The 18,113-nt window shown below is 35.6% G+C and overlaps 4 protein-coding genes across 5 annotated transcripts; 2 read left to right on the plus strand and 2 right to left on the minus strand.

Annotated features, from left to right (window-relative positions):
* The first annotated feature begins 631 nt into the window (after positions 1–631).
* On the plus strand, positions 632–5,018 carry LOC130499703 (uncharacterized). Its single transcript, XM_056994043.1, has 4 exons — positions 632–3,392; positions 3,475–4,018; positions 4,095–4,194; positions 4,273–5,018. The coding sequence occupies exons 1-4, from the start codon at positions 1,262–1,264 to the stop codon at positions 4,951–4,953; spliced, it is 3,456 nt and encodes a 1,151-aa protein (XP_056850023.1). The 5' UTR covers positions 632–1,261; the 3' UTR covers positions 4,954–5,018.
* Positions 5,019–8,067: 3,049 nt separating this feature from the next.
* Positions 8,068–9,543, minus strand: LOC108838499 (uncharacterized). The gene has a single exon (XM_018611430.2). The coding sequence runs from the start codon at positions 9,187–9,189 to the stop codon at positions 8,272–8,274; it is 918 nt and encodes a 305-aa protein (XP_018466932.2). The 5' UTR covers positions 9,190–9,543; the 3' UTR covers positions 8,068–8,271.
* A 3,024-nt stretch (positions 9,544–12,567) lies between these two features.
* On the plus strand, positions 12,568–17,943 carry LOC108837538 (protein CURVATURE THYLAKOID 1A, chloroplastic). Of its 2 annotated transcripts, XM_056993690.1 has the most exons (6): positions 12,568–12,870; positions 13,273–13,379; positions 13,460–13,567; positions 13,650–13,721; positions 13,816–13,903; positions 17,843–17,943. In XM_056993690.1, exons 1-5 carry the CDS (start codon positions 12,714–12,716, stop codon positions 13,879–13,881), a joined length of 510 nt encoding a protein of 169 aa, XP_056849670.1. In that variant the 5' UTR covers positions 12,568–12,713; the 3' UTR covers positions 13,882–13,903; positions 17,843–17,943. The 2 variants fall into 2 exon arrangements, with proteins under 2 accessions (XP_056849670.1, XP_018466073.2); XM_018610571.2 differs by lacking the exon at positions 17,843–17,943 and having other exon boundaries at positions 13,816–14,014.
* On the minus strand, positions 15,250–17,320 carry LOC108825062 (putative phosphatidylinositol 4-phosphate 5-kinase 11). The gene is made up of 9 exons (XM_018598403.2): positions 17,172–17,320; positions 16,924–17,086; positions 16,743–16,853; positions 16,458–16,645; positions 16,266–16,360; positions 16,123–16,170; positions 15,945–16,040; positions 15,732–15,840; positions 15,250–15,641 (listed from the first exon to the last, which is right to left on the minus strand). Exons 1-9 carry the CDS (start codon positions 17,318–17,320, stop codon positions 15,362–15,364), a joined length of 1,239 nt encoding a protein of 412 aa, XP_018453905.1. The 3' UTR covers positions 15,250–15,361.
* Positions 17,944–18,113: the final 170 nt, after the last annotated feature.

Genomic DNA, 18,113 nt, shown 5'->3' on the forward strand with positions numbered 1-18,113 from the left:
ATGTGAATTTTTAAACAACCCACCAACTAAGCATATTGTGACAAACCAAAAGTATAGATAACATCATAACAATATATGTTTAAAATTGTGTAATATGCTTTACAGATCAATTATTCTCCTAATCATTTGATTCTCCTTAATTTATCAGATTAAGTAAATACTTGTGACATTTCTTCGTCACCTTTTGAGTGCGTATCAGATTTTAAAATCTTTTCGAGTGTGCGTGACGATTGATGCTATCTTATTGTCCTGTTTTTATATATCATATGGACGCTACTTGTAGTATTATATATGTTTGCTAACTAATGAATCAAAGTATTAATTTATCAAGGTGTTTAAGTACTGTACAACAGTTCATCTTTGTTTGACTAATTCATGCGTCAATTATTATTCAAATATGAGTTCCATCATTGCTAGATAACTTTATTTCACGTAGAAATACATTTTTATAAATATTCAATATATACTACGTACAGATTGGCAAACCAATAATTGGCTCGATCCAACACATCTCTTGATCAATTTCAAATTCAGAATCATCGATTTAGCTTAGGTACGTAATATGCAGATATGTAAACCTTGATACATAAGGTAAATACCAATTTATACTTATACGATGAACACTCCATACACTACAAGAAAACGCGTCTATAACGACGACTCGTTACGAGGAAATTATTTCCTCGTAAATTTACATGGTGTTTACGACGATGTTACGAGTAAATAAATATTCGTCGTAAATTCGTTGTAAAGTTACAACGAAAACGTTTCGTCGTAAACCCAATGTAATTTTACAAGGCTTTTACGTGGAAAGCCCAATTCGTCGTAAACTCATTGTAAATATACAAGTCATTTACGACGAATCATGTAACCGTTAGTTTTGGTGAAAACGTGCATATAGTGTGGTTTAAAGTAACTAACTTCGTTGTAAAATCATTGTAAATTTACGAGTGATTTACGTGGAAAGACCAATTCGTCGTAAACTCATTGTAAATATACAAGCCATTTACGAGGAATCATGTGACCGTTACTTTTGGTGAAAACGTGCATATAGTGGGGTTCAAAATAAACTAACTTCGTTGTAAATTCGTTGTAAATAAGATGTAAAAACGATGTAAAAGCAAAGTAAAACATTTCGTTGTAAAATCCATGTTATACCTTCACCTACCACTTACGAAAATCGTCTATATATATGATCATTTCTCAATTCAAATAACACACAAACGAAATCAAAGAAAAAAACCAGAAAAAAGAAAAACAAATGGCTGATGGCTTCAATATTTACGAGTTACGAAGTTGGATGTATTCGCATAAAGATGATTCCGGTAGAGTGACGGATGCATTTCTAAGCGGGCTAGAGACATTCATGCACCAGGCGGGCTGTACACCGATCACGCAGGAAAGCGGTAAGATGTTCTGCCCTTGTCGGAAATGCAAGAATTCAAAATTTGCTCGTAGTGAAACTGTATGGAAGCACTTACTAAACAGAGGATTTACACCACAATATTATATTTGGTATCAACATGGGGAGGGTTATGGTGGAAATGAAGCTAGTAGTAGTAATAATTTTGAAGCTGCTGGTAATAGTGAAGAACCGAATCATTTGCATAATGAATCTAGTTATCATCAGGAGGAGCAGATGGTAGATCATGATAGGGTTCAAGACATGATTACTGATGCATTTTTAGAAACAACTACTACAATAGCTCATGAAACTGGAAATGTAGAAGAACCTAATTTGGATGCAAAAAGGTTTTATGAAATGTTAGATGCTGCAAATCAACCAATCTACACTGGTTGTAGAGAAGGTCTCTCTAAATTGTCTCTAGCAGCTAGGATGATGAACATTAAAACGGATCATAATTTACCTGAGAATTGCATGGATGCTTGGGCGGAGTTGTTCAAAGAGTATTTGCCAGAAGACAACGTGTCAGCTGAATCTTATTATGAGATTCAGAAATTGGTTTATAGTCTTGGGTTGCCTTCGGAGATGATAGATGTTTGCATCGACAACTGCATGATCTACTGGAAGGATGATGAGAAGTTAGAAGAGTGTCGATTCTGCAAGAAACCACGATTCAAGCCGCAAGGACGTGGGAGGAATAGGGTACCGTACCAAAGGATGTGGTACCTACCCATTAAAGACAGGTTAAAAAGATTATACCAATCGGAGAGGACTGCTGCATGGATGAGGTGGCATGCTGAACATGTCCAGAAGGATGGCGAGGTCGCTCACCCATCAGATGCAAGGGCGTGGAAACATTTCAACAAGGTATACCCAGATTTCGCTGAAAATATTCGGAATGTCTATCTTGGGTTATGCACCGATGGATTTAGTCCATTTGGTATGTCTGGGAGACAGTATTCTTTGTGGCCAGTTATTCTTACGCCGTACAACCTGCCGCCGGATATGTGCATGGAACAAGAATTTCTATTCTTGACCATATTAATCCCTGGGCCGAAGCATCCAAAACGGTCGTTGGATGTATTTCTTCAACCACTGATACAGGAGCTAAAGGAGTTGTGGTCAGAAGGGGTAAGAACTTATGATTGTTCCACGAAAACCAATTTTACGATGCGAGCAGTTCTGCTGTGGACGATAAGTGACTTTCCTGCTTATGGAATGTTGTCTGGCTGGACAACTCATGGAAGGCTATCTTGTCCATATTGTCATGGATCTACGGATGCTTTTCAACTGAAGAATGGTAGAAAGAGTTGTTGGTTTGATTGTCATCGTCGATTTCTTCCTGTTGCCCATCCTTACAGAAGAAATAAGACATTGTTTAGGAAAAACAAAGTTGTCAGAGACAGTCCTCCTCCATATCTCACAGGCCAGCAGATCGAGGAGGACATTGATTATTACGGAGCTCAGAAAACTGTGAAGCAAGGAGGAAACTGGCATGTTCCTGGTAATATGCCTGATGGGTATGGGGTTTCTCACAATTGGCATAAGAAAAGTATATTTTGGGAGCTACCTTACTGGAAAGATCTTCTTTTACGCCACAACCTGGATGTGATGCATATAGAGAAGAACTTTTTTGACAACATCATGAATACAATACTGAACGTCCCAGGAAAGACAAAAGATAACAAAAAGTCAAGGATGGACTTACCCGATATTTGCTCAAGAAGTGAGTTACATATCAAGAGCAATGGAAATGTTCCTGTTCCCATCTTTCGATTGTCATCAGAAGCGAAGTCAACTTTGTTTGACTGGGTTGCATCAGAAGTGAAGTTTCCTGATGGTTACGTTTCAAATCTGTCAAGATGTGTTGAACGAGGTCAAAAGTTCTCAGGAATGAAGAGTCATGATTGTCATGTGTTTATGCAACGACTACTTCCATTCGCTTTTGCTGAGCTCCTTCCAACAAATGTACATGAAGCACTTGCAGGTAAATATTAATTAATAATATACATATATATATATATATACTATGAAATGTTACTAATTTGAGTTATATTTGCAATATGCAGCGATCGGAGCTTTCTTCAGAGACCTTAGCACACGTACGTTCAAGGAAGAAGTCATCGAACAACTTCATGAGAACATCCCGATCATAGTGTGCAACCTAGAGAAGATATTTCCTCCATCATTTTTTGACGTCATGGAACATCTAGTTGTCCACCTCCCGTACGAAGCATTACTTCGCGGACCTGTTCACAATGGATGGATGTATCCATATGAGCGCTCTATGAAACATTTGAAGGGGAAAGCAAGAAATCTTGCAAAGGTGGAAGGTTCGATTGTGGCTGGAAGTTTGACAGCAGAAACATCTAACTTCACATCATACTACTTTGCTTCAACGGTTCGTACGAGGAAAAGAGTTCCTAGAAGATATGATGATGGTGGAGTACCACAATCTTATGCAGTAGACGGTGTTCCTGACATTTTCTGCCAAATTGGACGGTTTGGTGGTAAACTGAGAGAAGTATGGTGGTCCAGTGATGAGGATAAGCATAGTGCCCACACTTATATTCTGCTCAACTGCGAGGATGCTGTGATGCGTTCTTTTGAAAGGTAAATAATATTCATGTGTATTATATGATATGATGTTAATTAATTATATGATATGATGCATTTGTTTAATTTGCAGCTTGTTTGTATCTCAAGTTGAAGAAGCAATACCAGGAATATCCGGAACCGAGGTGGATGCAAGGAAAGATAAGCACTTTGTCAAGTGGTTAAAAGGACAGGTAATATTAACATATTAAGTAATCTTTGGTACTATTATTATTAATGTAAAATTCTAACAGTGATGTATTAATTTGTAGGTTGATTATGACGATTCATATTATCCTGTATGGTTTCATGATTTGATCCAAGGTCCAGTAGCAAAGGTCACCACATCATCTATGTACTTCACACGAGGTTTCACTTTTCATACATATGAGTATGGGAGACGTCGGGCAACAAGCAACTACGGGATATGTGTGAAAGGTGAAACAGACTTTTACGGGATCTTGCAAGAGATTATTGAAGTGGAATTTCCAGGGTTGTTGAAGCTAAAATGTGTCCTCTTCAAATGCGAGTGGTTCGACCCGGTGGAGAACCGTGGTGTTCGGTTTAACAAATTTGGTGTTGTGGATATCCATTCTGGGAGAAGATATAACAAATTCGAGCCTTTCATCTTAGCTTCCCAAGCCGAACAAGTTAGCTTCCTTCCATACCCTCGCCTTCGAAGTTCTGGGATAAATTGGTTAACTGCTATCAAAATAACACCTCGTGGACGGATTGTTGCTGGAGAAGAACCACCTTTGCAAGAAGAAGATGCAATCAATGAAGTTGAGGTACCTGATCAACAAACTGATGAAATTCTTTTGATCGACCCGGATAACCGTCAATATGAAGATCTTCCCGAAGATGTGACGGATGAAGCACGTGAAGATGAGTTCGATAGAAGCGATGATGATCATTGTAGTGATGTTGATGAGAACTCAAACGATTCTTCATGATGTAAAATATGTAACAAATGTTGATTTTTATTAGAAGATCTTATTTTCATATGTGTATCAAATTCTATTTTATATAATATGCATTTTAAAAAAATTTGGAGTTTATGGTTTCAGTTGGAAAAAGAGGTTGAATGTGTAGAAGATATGAAAGTATAGATATGTAAGTTTGGGGTTTAGGGATTTTGATTTTCGGGGTTTCACATATTTCGTTGTAATTTCGTTGTAAAAAAAAACGCGGGCCTGGTAATTTCCTCGTAAAGTTTAGGTTCGTCGTAACTTCGTTGTAAACCATGAATCGGGGTTTAGGGATTTGATTTGTGGTTTCAAAGATTCGTTGTAAACACGTCGTAAACAAAAAAAGCGGGCCTGGTACATTCGTCGTAATTACTGAAAGCACGTGTTCTAGTAAATTCGTCGTAAACAGAAAGACGGGCCTGGTATATTCCTCGTAAACCCAAAAACGCGGGCCTGGTACTTTCGTCGTAAACCCAAAAACGCGGGCCTGGTACTTTCGTCGTAAACCCAAAAACGCGGGCCTGGTATATTCCTCGTAAATTTACGACGAATTTACGAGGAACGTGTTTTCTTTATATATGCAACGCCTCTGAACGAGGCTTCCTCGTTCATTCCTCACAAATCTCTCTCTCTCTCTAAGGTAACTCCTCTCTCTCTCTCTCTCTAGTTAGTTTTTTTTATAATTAGTTTAGGTGGTTAGTATAGGGAATTAGTTTAGAGAATTAGTTTAGGAAATTAGTTTAGGTGGTTAGTATAGAGAATTTTTTTTAAAAATAATTAATTAATAGTGTTGTGATTTTTAATTATTTTTTTTTTAAATAATGCAGATCATGGCTCCTAGGAAAAAACCACCACCGACTTATGATGAGATGTTTGGCGACGGTGCCGGGACGTCTTCTTCTTCCGGCGGCCGAGCATCTTCTGATGCCGTTCCGGACTCTCAGACATCTCAGAGAGTTTGGAGTCCTCCTCCCGCACCTCACATGGCTCCACCTCCGCCACCAGCAGCTCAGATGGCTCCACCTCCTCCACCAGCAGCTCCGCAGGAGCCCATTCCAGGGGTAGATGTTCATCCAGACTTGCGGGTGCCTCCTCATGCACCATACGCAAGATATACAGTGGAGGATTTGCTTTCCGCGCCTGGACGGGAGGGTATGGACGTTTTGGACCCCGATAGACCGCCGGGTACTTATTGGTAAGTAAATTTATAATTTGAAAATTTCAAATCATTTTTATATATTTTATTAACAAGTTGGTTCAATTTGCAGGTTTGGGGCCAACAACCGTGTTTCCCGGAGCGTTTCAAAGACGATGAAGGGATACCTCGACGGAGCTTATCCAAACTGGAGTTTGACTCCAGATCACGTCAAGACCACTTGGTTTAAACAGTTTGCGGTAATTTTTCAATTTTCTTTTTTATATTTAATTTTATTATTTTTATTAATTATTAATAATTAATTATTAATGGTTTCATAATTTTGTTTGTTTCAGCAAAAGTGGAATTGGTCCTTAGGAATCACCGAAATGGTGAAGAAGGAATTCGAGGCAAAGGCGAAGACTCGCCTTGCCAACACGGTCTCGGATTGGAAGGATAAGTGGGAGATCTACGGCTATGACGGGAAGCCCACTGGGGTCACCAAGGAGGTATGGGATGGCCTCATCGCCTTTTGGAAGCTACCCAGCTCAATCCGGAAGGCCAACTCCTGCTCCGCTTCCCGTAGGACCAAGGATAAAGACGGGAATTTGCCTATGCTCCATACCACCGGGCAAAAACCTCATGCCGGGATCCGTCTCGACGCTGTAAGTTTTAGTTGTAATATTTATTTTATTAATAACTTTGAATTTCAATTTTTAATATTTTATTATTGGTTTTTGTAGTTTGAGAAGACCGGAGTCATGCCATCTTTGTCCGACCTCTTCAAGATGACTCACGCCAAACCGGACGGGACTTTTGTTGATCCTGCATCCGAGAAGCTCTTCAACACTGTGGCTGCTCGGGTTGATGAGCGGGAGACGCAACTCACCCAGCAGTCTCCAGATGGATTACCCGTCAAATTGACGACGGAAGAGGTCGACAGGATCTTCGAGGAGGTAAAATTTAAAAGCTTTAGTTTAAATTAATTTTACTATTTCAACAATATTAACTATTTAATATTATTTTTTGTAGGTCGCTCCAAGAAAGAAGGGCCGGACGGTGGGAATCGGTTCTGTCAACGAAGTCGCAAGGGCGACTTCGTCTTACTCTTCTAGACGGGCCCAAGAGACTTCTCAGATGCAGGCTCGATTGGATACCCAGCAGGAGCGTTTAGACTCTCTCGAGAACCTGTTGGATATTATGGCGATGGGGAACCCGACCATGCAGAGAGCGTTGGCGGCCAGACGAGAAGCTCTCGGGATGCAACAACGGGATCCCGAATCTACCGATCCAGTGGGAGCGGGAACGAGCGGAGAGGGACCGAGCGGGACCGACTACTTTGATGATGTATCTCTCCCGTAGATTTTTTTATTTTTATAATTTTGTTTTGTAAAATATTAAAACTTAAATTTTATTTATGGAATATTTATTTTCTAAACAATTGTTTTTTTATTATTTGAAATTTTAATTTTTATAATTTCCAATTTTATTATAAATAAAAATAAAATAATAAATGAAATTAATATAATAATATAATAAATAAAATAACGATGTAAATTCGTTGTAAACTTTACGACGAATTTACATCGAAGTACTCGTAAATACGATGTAAACAATTACATCGAGTTTACAACGAAGGAGATGTAAGGTCGTCGTAAATTTTACAACGAATTTACATCGAACATTTACGTGTATTTTACATCGAAATCTTTACAACTGCTTTACGACGAATCTTTACGAGTTAGTTACAACGAGTGTTTACGTGGACATTACGACGAATGCTTTCATTCGCCTTTACGACGAATTCATTAACTCGTAACCGTTACGTGGCGTTTACGACGAATCTTCTTTTACGACGGACGAATAACAACGAATCGTTTTTCGAGGTAAATTCGTCGTAATCCCCCTTTTACAACGAATTTACAACGAATATCGCCCTGGTAAATAATATGTTTTCTTGTATATCAGTTTATTATTTTTTATTCTACTTAAAACCAAAAGTCATGCATAAGAATTGAGAACAGAGACTGAAAAACGAATCACTCATGCATATAAGCAAAACGTATCAAACTTGGAAAGTTACTAAAATGGAAACTTTGAATGTTGTTAACTCACTGTACAGAGCCAAGCCAAAGGTAATTAATTTTCCGACAAGAAACTACAAAAATTCAAGGTATATTTGAAGAAGGAAAATCTTCATGATATTCCAAACACGGCTGAGTTCTCACCATCGTTGCCGCCGGCATTCTACTTTGACCAATCCAAATGTTTCCGACCATCTCACTCTTCTCAGACTCTCTTTCCATCTCTCTGAACCTCTTCTTCCTCACTAACTTCACCACACCAACGATCACCACAAAAAGCAAAACCGAGATTCCTATGATGGTTAAAGCAATCCACCACCACTTTCTCCGAGCCAAATCTAGTTTTGATCTCGTGTTGTGTTTTTGGTTTAGAGCCACAACAAGCGCGTAATGGCCATGAGAATTAGTAGTGGCACAACTGTAATTCATTGACGTATTGCTGAAACTCAATGACTCGCTGTCTCCCAAGGCGACGCATTTGATTTCTCTTCTCTGATGACGTGGAACGTAAGGATCAAATTTGATCGTTATTGGATTGTCTCCTTCGATAGAAAGATTCAATCTTTTGAGATCGTTCGTGTTTGTCGCGTCGTATGCTGTGAATCCAATAACCGGTGAAATAAAAGAGTAATTATCAGGTAACCGGAAGTAAACCGACGAAGAGTGATCACCGAGAGTCTCGTAGACGAAAGCTATCCTCTTAGCGTACGGCATCGTTTTGACCATGGGCGGAACGTAGACTCCACTAAAATTTGCTCCTTTTCTCCAGAACATGCTGTTACGGACCGTGACAACATATGCTTTGACGTCGGTTAGATCCGCAGGAAGTGAAAGTTCGTACAAGGAGCCTGTGTGTCTTCCTTTATTGGCGCGAGCTGCATACGAACGGATCTGATCGTCCAATTCTTGAATGTTGTTAATGCAATGAACCATCGATTGTAAATTAGAGATGACGTAGAAGAAGAATACAATGGTAATGAGACCAAGATTTGTAGATCCCATTGCCAGAGACAAAAAATCAAGAACGACGATGGAGACTCAGATGACTTTTGCTGATCTTCATTTAAGTTTGAAGCTAATTATCTTTGATCAAAAGGGACATGAATATAGAATTGTGATATCCAGATAGATCAGAATCAAAGTGGAAACATGATTGAGATTGAGATGGAGATGAGGGAATATAATTAAGCACATACACACACACTCAAAAAGGGAGTAAGGATTTAATATAATGTAACAGCTGCATGAATATGGATTTGATGAATGTGTATGGTTGATTTTTTTTTAAAAACAAATTAGAAAAAGACTGTAGTAAGATATTCAAACTTGAAAGAAAAAAGTGGAGAGAAAGTTGGGGTTGAGCTGTATTAATGGTGGATGTTTTTTCCCTTGCATTTTATTTTAATTATTGTATTGTATTAAAAAGAAAACGCTATTGACCCAATAAAATTCAATTTTGGAGATTTTCCTTTAATAAAAAATGCAATTGAGACCATAAAGGAGGTGTCGGCTATATAATTTTCGTAACAAATATATTATATATGCGGATGATGTAATGATCATGCAATTTCTTTGGTTTGTAATTTAAATAGATACATCAACCAAAATTTTCAAACATAACTGCATACAGCGTAGAAAACCAGAGAAAGACAGAGAACACATTCTCATACTTGAAATTTGAAAACATTACAACGTAACAAACTCTTCCTAGATGAACACATGTCTTAAGAATATTAATCACATGTAAAACCTACCAAACTAGATTAAATTAAAGTTTAAACTTCAACTAAATATCAAGAGAAATGGGGGCATTGGTTAGTAGTTGAAAGCGCCAGCGAAGTATAGAGCTGTACCATCATTTGATTTTAGTGGGTTTGTTAAGTATATATAATCAATTTTTGTTGTAGAGAATGTTCTAAAAACATTATATATACTATACTCGTTTTAGAAAATATTTTTATTTTAAAATATTTTAGGTGCATACATCTACTTTTTTAAAACGTATTTTAGTTATTTACTTTGTAAACCGTAATAAAAATCATAGTATTATAGTGATAAAATGTTATAAGTTTATTATTTATAAATTATGGTAATTGATATATTACATTACTAAATTTTATGAATTTAACTATTTATTTCATATATTATATTTAGCATATTATATGATTTAATAAATACTTAGATGGGTAGACAACAATTACTGAATTTGATGATATGTTAATTTAGTACTCCTTCCGTTTCAATAAGATACATATTCTAAAGAAATTACACATATTAATTTTTTTTTCAAAATATACATTGTTTTTTTGTGTTTAACAAATTTCTATAAGTAATAACAATCAAAATTCAATAAACATAATCAATTTTTTGAAATTTGTTATTTATTATTATTATATGCATGGAAAATAGAAAATATTAATCTTTTTGAAACAAAATATTTGTCTAGAACATGGATCATTATGAAAGTGAGTATCTAATCTATTAAAACAGAGTACTAAAATATATCTACCATAGATGTTTTCATTTAAGTTTTGGCCTGTTTCATTTTTATTAGAGTGTTACATAATAAATAGACCATAACAACTTATCTCAATTATTAATGCCCACACATTTTAGTATAATTTCGCCAGGCCAACTAAATCATAGCGAACAAACCGGCCAATTAAATATTAATTTTGATTTCTTAAATCTAATCCTATGGTTACGATTGGCAAGGACCAAACATAAAAAAATATACCAACCTTAACAAATCCTATGGTTACGATTGGCAAGGACCAAATATTAATTTTACTTGCACTTATTCTTTACAATAATCAAAGTTATACAATTATTCTTACTTCTACTTTTTTCCTATGAAATTTATACTTAATTTGGTGTTGTATATACTAGATTAAATAACCAGTCCAAACCAACAATCTAAATCTATTGTATCTTACATCTTACACAATAATACAATCATATTTAGCTCTAACTTCCACTCTTATACTATAGATTACATCATATCATTTTTTAAACATTATACACTGTAACCTTAAAAATATATGAAACACACATTAATTATATAAATCGTCTACATTGATCATAAATCGTGTAATATTTTTAAAAAAATTAGAAAGAATTTATTAGCAAAAGATTTCAACAAATCTAAACTAACTTGGCTTGCACACAAAATAATATCTACATACAATATATTCTCTTAAATATCTTCTGTTCATATTTTTTTAACAAGATTTCCAGTTCCTTACTTTTCGACCTTCCTATAACAAAAATTAAACAGAATATGCTACTCTCGATATGCTATCTATCTTTAAAATAGGAGTAGTTCGGATATCCGTTCGGGTTCAGATTGGATATTTCAGATTTTCAGATATTTTGGCATAGGAGTATAGAATCCATTCGGGTATTTTTGTACTTCGGATCGGGTTCAGATATTCTTAGTTTGGGTTCAGTTATTTTGGATATTTAGATTTTGGAAAAAAAAAATCTTCATTTCTCAAGTTTTTGTATTTAAAAATATAACTTTTACTTTACTGATATTTTATTTTTAATAGATTGAATGATTTGAAGATAAAAATTTTAAAATAAAAGACACTAATTTGATTATTGTTTTTAAATTTTAATGTAACTTTTGCTAATGCATGAAGCAAAAATTTTGACATACATTTTAAGTAAGTAAAAATCCATTTTTCTTGGAATTATATGTATGTTATCTAATTTTGAACCATGTGAATAATCAATATATACACATTTTGAATAAAATTAGAGAAGTAAACTAGGAATATGAGGTTAAAGATACATAAGTTTGGTTATTTTTGGATATCCATTCGGATTCGGGTATTATATGTTCGGCTTTAGATATCCAATCTCTTTTAATTTAATACCCGTTCGTAAAAAAGTAGATAATTGAGCTACAAATATAGTAAAAACTTAAAGATCAATATTCTTTTTTACTAATAAAAATTTATAGAATAATTCCGCCTTTGAAAAAGGCGGGTCAAAATCTAGTTAGACTATTAGACTTGGGAGTATTATACTAGCGGATACTGGTTTTTTAACACTGGTTTTAAGACAAATTTCTAATTTTCATTTATAGAGTGAGTATTTAAAGTTCCTTGTTCGAATTCCTCTATTTGGATCATCTTAGTAATGGTATCATTAATCTCTTTCAAGTCGTACCTATCATAATACACAAAATTCAAAGGTTTGCATGATGGTCCATGTTTCCTCACTTCCTAGAAAAGGAAACGACAAAAAGGGGATCAATTATACAATGGGCTTTATAATGGGTCCATACTACAAATGGGCCTAAAACAAGCCATAAACCCCACAGAATGCGAGCATTCTATAAACACCACTGAGTTGAATTTCTAAAGATAAGAGCATCGACCAATAAGATCAGGAGAAACGTCCACGTGTCTTTATACGAAATCTTGTCTAGTAAAAAGCGCAGCAGAAAAAAATCGAGTAAAGAAGAAGAAGACGAGAGTAGTAGCAGAAGAAGAAGAAGAAGAAGAAGAACCAGTTCGATGGCGATGACAGTAGCAGCTTCGTCCTCTGTGGCAGTGATGATTCCACGTGTCCCAGCCGTCTCCGCCCGCTTCTCCGCCGTTCCTTACCTTCCTCCGCTGCCTCCTCGCTCTTTTGGCCGATCTTCTTTCGCTGTTCCCCTGAAGCTAGTTTCAGGTGACCGGTTCATTTTCCTAAGTCTCTATTTCTCGGTTTAATGGAATCTAGAAATGCCCCACAAAACTTGTGTCTTGTCTGTCTGAATTTAGAATATTCCGACCGGAGATTGAGATTCAGCGATGCGGCGGTTCGGTTTAGTTGTTAAAATCTAAAATTCAATTCGGTTTACCGGTTTATATAATCTGGTATGGATAGTGCAAAGCTACTCCAAAACCAGAAATTGAGATTCAGCTATGCGGTTCGGTTTAATTGTTAAAATTCTAAAATTCAATTCGATTAACCCGGTTTATAATCTGGTATAGAGAGCGTAACCTGATCTAAACCGGAAATTGAGTACTTATATAGTTTAATTTCCGTGAATCTAAACCGAAAATTGGAATTATCCCGGTTCAATGGCAGCGAACGGTTTACAGAAGGTTGAATTGATGAAGACGAGAGCTTCTTCATCAGACGAGACCTCAACGTCCATTGACACCAACGAACTCTTTACAGACTTGAAGGAAAAGGTAAGAAGCCATTTTTTTGAACATAGTTGTATTTGCCTTTGTGTTCTGTTTTTTTTTTTTGATTTTCGGTTTTGGTGAAGTGGGATGGTCTTGAGAACAAAACAACTGTGGTTATCTATGGAGGAGGAGCCATTATAGCTGTTTGGTTATCTTCCATTCTTGTTGGTGCCATCAACTCTGTTCCTCTGGTAAGTAAAAACCCTTTTGGATATCTGAGATAAAGTGTAATGGATTTGACTTGAATGATGTTTGTTCGTTATGAGTGTGCAGCTTCCTAAAGTTATGGAGCTTGTTGGTCTCGGGTACACAGGATGGTTTGTCTACAGATACCTTCTCTTCAAGGTAACAAAACTGCGACTAACCTATTCACATAATCTATACAAGCATCAATGATCTTGACATGAATGAAAATGTGTCTGTTTCTTGTTTCTTTCAGTCAAGCAGAAAGGAGTTGGCTGAGGATATTGATTCCTTGAAGAAGAAGATCGCAGGGACCGAATAGATTCTTTCATAAAAATAATAAACAAGCTTTCTTTCTTTCTTTCTTTCTGGAGCTTTTCTGTAATGTGATTATTATACAATGTCTCTGTTTTCAACAGTGTACCTTCTTCAGTGTGAAAATATTATCTTTGATCCATGGGCATCTTTGAAACCAATTTAGTTTCTGGAGAGGCTAAGATGGTAAAGAAACATACATGAAAAGAATGTATTTGCGACGGTTATTGGCGATGGCAAAGGCGATTGTCAACTTTCAATCGCCCAAACAGTAACACTGATCAAGGTGTGATGATTCTATATTTATTACTCTTCTCTTTATTACTCTTTTCTCTTGTGGAGAAGATATGTATTTGCGATGGATTGGAAATTGGTTTCTCTTCTTTTCAATTCAACGGTTCAATCTCCGACATGGATTATGGAGCCATGGTCGATGATAAAACAGTGATCATGTTTGCATTGTATCCAGATTTAAGTGGTAAGGAACTTATCCTAATCGCTTTACTTTGGAAACAATTACCATGGAAACCACCATGGATAGAGGTTTCAGTAATCAAGATTAGAAGAACGGTTCTTTTGTTGTATGGCGATGTTCTTAGAATCGTTGAAAATTGGCAAATCCAATTTCTATTTCTTTCGAGAAAATCAATATATTGGATTCTTAATCGATGGATATCTATAGATCTAAATTGGAGTTTGGCCAATGTTATACAACAAAAGAAGTTTCAAAGGAAAGTTTGGAATTTCATCGATTGTAAGATTTCTGAAGGTAATCGCATCGAAATTTCTAATCGAAGAAGATGGTTCAGAAGAAAGCTTCTTCTGTTTTATTTTATTTGTTGTACTCTATTCTCTGTATTTTAAATTTGCAGTTGTATTTTTTTTTCCTTTGTAATGTAACATTTTATATAAATAAAATAGTTGTTAAAAAAAAAAAGTGTAGGTACGATGATTGCTTCAGACGCACGCAACCTAAGTACTTGTGGTTTTTCATTCAATAGTAATTTGAATATTTTTTTTTTGGTTAAAGAAAATAGTTGTTGAAGATGTACTGAGTTTTTAGACAAGGCTCAATCATGTAAATGAACTCAACCCAATTAAAGAACGAATCAATCGAACAATGTCATATCAGAAAAAGAAGAAAACAAAATCGGTGAGTTCGACTATAAATAGAAGAAAATTTGTGAAGAGGTCACATAAAAACACAAGAGTTAGGTTTTTCATAGATTTATTCTGTTTTTACCAAAATTTTAAGCGATTTCGTTATATATTTGATCGTTAATCTCCCAATAAACATTGTTTCAAATAACCAAATTCGTGATTTTATCTCGAACAAGCCAAATTTAGATTCGAACATTAGTGTACATTACAAGTTTTTGGACCACCAGACACCTGACTTGGGTCCTAAGATGAGGGTTCTTAAACATTCTAATAATGATTCGACTTGGAAGTTAAACTGATCTTATCACTATACCAAACAACAGATATCAGCGAGAGAGGTCACCGTCGTCATGAGATAAGAAGATGTTGGAGACGAATTCTTGGAATCGAGAAGAGTAGATCTTAGGATGGACGGTCGAGATTGAGTTTGAGTTATGTTGGATGGTTTTGTAACAATGTTCAATGCGTTTCTTAATACCGTAGTCTTGAAATGTGTCCACGATCCCTAAATACAAAACCACATCGTACCATTCCTCCTCTTCTCCCGCCGCTCTCTTCACTCGCCGCGCTCTCGCCGGAATCTTCATCCCAAAGTTAGTACTCGAGCTGCTGCTTTTCAGAACAAAACAAAAAAAAAAGATTATTCACTGTGCATTAAATTTCTAAAACATTTATAATGTTTATGGTTTCTTTTACCTGTTGACAAAGATGTCACTTAGTGTTGCTAATTTGCTTTGTCTGTTTATCAGATTAGTTTCTGAGCTTGTGTTATTGCTTGTCATGGAGTTTTCACTTCCCACTGAATCTGTTAAAGATCAAAGACAATATTTGTTTTTGTTCCTAAGTAAATTGCTTAGACCAAAAACAAACTATACACAATGTATTTTCTTCTCCATAATGCATTGTTACCTCTATTGGGAGGGCATGAGTACAATGTTGTAGATGAGCTATCTGGAGAATTTAGAGCTGTCTTCGTTGACTTTACGCTATCACTTTTCAATGAGCCTGCAAATTTAATGGATAAAAATATGATTTCCAAATAACATAAAACAGAGATAGAAAACTGTATGGTGAAGTTTTTGTTTACATGGAGGTGTGAAGCTACCGTAAACCGGGTTTACTCCATTAACTGAACCTGTCAAGAATGATTTTGTTGTGATCAGATACATTATAACTTGCAATGATGAGAATAGGGAAAAAAATAGGAAACATTGTATATATATATCACACCTTGAGATGATAACTCTTTTACTTGTAAACCAACCAATAAGCTGTAATCCATTATACCCTGTTCTTCCAATAGCTCACAGTCTAGCTTAGTTTGCCTGTAATAATGACATGACCCTTTGTGTTTAAGCATTTGAATCCAATAACACTGGTTACTAGAATCAAGATGATAGAGAGAGAGAGATATATACATACTTGATGATGCGTTGTCTAGCCAATGGATCGACGTAGAAACAGAAATCAAGATCTATATCCTTCAACACAGTGTTGTTTCTCAGTTCAATTTTCTTATTGGTTCGACCTTTAGGAGAACCTTTTAGATCATAGAGCTTGTTCATAGAAACCTTAGAATGCAGCCTGTTTGACATGACAGCAAAATATGTCTGCATTAAAAAGAAACAAACGTATTTAGTAACGTTTTGTAAGTATCTGATGGCTCTAAAGTCTAATTAACAATCATAGATATAAAGGTCCATTCACCTTAACACCTCCAATAGGCTTGACAGCATGAGCACCATAGATCCTTGAGAATAGTGATGATCTGTGATTATGAATATGTCGGTAGTAGCCTGGAAGCATCTCTAATATCACCTAGAAATCACACTTTTGATCAAAAACTTTTCAAGAAGATATGATAAAAAAAAAATGGTTTGTTGAATACCTTAATCTCTGATTTTCTAAGAATCTTGATGAGGAAACGGTCATCATTGGACACATGAAACACATTGCCTATTTTCCCAGAAGAGAGTTTGTTTAGAGTCTCATCATTGCAAATGGAATGCATGTAATCATCATGATCAATATCTTCAAGTTCTTTTATAAGTCTACAAGAAGGACAAGAACTCAAAATCAAAATTTATATCATTAAAAAGAAAAAGAAATGACATGAAACATTAGCAAAAACGTTACCTGAATTCCGATGGACAATAATCTCTCAAATCAAACTCAGTAAATGTGCAAGATGGCAAGTGTTTAATGTGCTTTGAAGAGTATCGAACTCGTTTTTTCTGTGTGTCTCTAACCTCCATGGCTGATATTTGCCTCGTAAACCTTGCCATGAAACCCTAGAAATGTTGAAACTTTTCAACACATTACTTGATAATCGATCATGATAAACTTTTAAAACCCACCATGGAAACTATATTTACCTGTTTTGGAAGCTGTAACTTCTCATAAATAGAGAGAGGGCACAACACAAAAGGAGACAGAAAGAGAGAGAGAGAGAGAGAGTGAATTTATATCAAATGATGATTTTTCTGGTAAAGGATCATATTTTGTTTTTTCTGGTAGCGTAAATCGATGGTTTTTAACTCGTTTGGCCGTTAAGCAAACTAACTAACTCCTCAACTCCCAAAACCAACTCCCAAAAAAAAAACTCCCAAAACCAACTCCCGCGTTTTGTTTCACTTTTGTATTGTTTTAATACCATATCTTATATCATTTATTCACATTCTTTTCTATCTGCGGGATATTAATATGATACCAAAGAAAATGATTATATCTCTCTCTTCTTGTTCATTTTGAAATGAATTTGTAAGTGTTCAAAAAAAAAAACGCACCAAAAAAAATAAACAAGCTTTCTTTCTTTCTTTCTGGAGTTTTTCTGTAATGTGATTATTATTATACAATGTCTCTGTTTCACCAATGTGCCTTCTTCAGTGTGAAAATATTATCTTTGATCCATGGGTGGCATCGTTGAAACCAATTTAGTTTCAGGAGAGGCGAAGATGGTAAAGAAACATGCATGAAAAGACTACATATACCATCTGCAAGTGTAGGTATGATGATTGCTTCAGACGCACACAACCTAAGTACTTGTGGTTTTTTTATTCAATAGTAATTTGAATTTAT

This window comes from Raphanus sativus, chromosome 9, assembly GCF_000801105.2.
Source record: "Raphanus sativus cultivar WK10039 chromosome 9, ASM80110v3, whole genome shotgun sequence".
Classification (NCBI taxonomy): domain Eukaryota; kingdom Viridiplantae; phylum Streptophyta; class Magnoliopsida; order Brassicales; family Brassicaceae; genus Raphanus; species Raphanus sativus.

Excerpts from the sequence above, each read along its gene's own strand:
- LOC130499703 (XM_056994043.1), top strand. The coding sequence starts at position 1,262 with ATGGCTGATGGCTTCAATATTTACGAGTTACGAAGTTGGATGTATTCG. Across the intron at positions 4,019-4,094 it reads GTGATGCGTTCTTTTGAAAG|CTTGTTTGTATCTCAAGTTG; the intron begins GTAAATAATATT and ends TTTAATTTGCAG. Across the intron at positions 4,195-4,272 it reads TCAAGTGGTTAAAAGGACAG|GTTGATTATGACGATTCATA; the intron begins GTAATATTAACA and ends ATTAATTTGTAG.
- LOC108825062 (XM_018598403.2), bottom strand. The coding sequence starts at position 17,320 with ATGGCAAGGTTTACGAGGCAAATATCAGCCATGGAGGTTAGAGACACA. Across the intron at positions 17,087-17,171 it reads TATTGTCCATCGGAATTCAG|ACTTATAAAAGAACTTGAAG; the intron begins GTAACGTTTTTG and ends TCCTTCTTGTAG. Across the intron at positions 15,841-15,944 it reads CTCATGCCCTCCCAATAGAG|ATTCAGTGGGAAGTGAAAAC; the intron begins GTAACAATGCAT and ends GATCTTTAACAG.
- LOC108837538 (XM_056993690.1), top strand. The coding sequence starts at position 12,714 with ATGGCGATGACAGTAGCAGCTTCGTCCTCTGTGGCAGTGATGATTCCA. Across the intron at positions 12,871-13,272 it reads TCCCCTGAAGCTAGTTTCAG|CGAACGGTTTACAGAAGGTT; the intron begins GTGACCGGTTCA and ends GTTCAATGGCAG. Across the intron at positions 13,722-13,815 it reads ACAGATACCTTCTCTTCAAG|TCAAGCAGAAAGGAGTTGGC; the intron begins GTAACAAAACTG and ends TGTTTCTTTCAG.
- LOC108838499 (XM_018611430.2), bottom strand. The coding sequence starts at position 9,189 with ATGGGATCTACAAATCTTGGTCTCATTACCATTGTATTCTTCTTCTAC.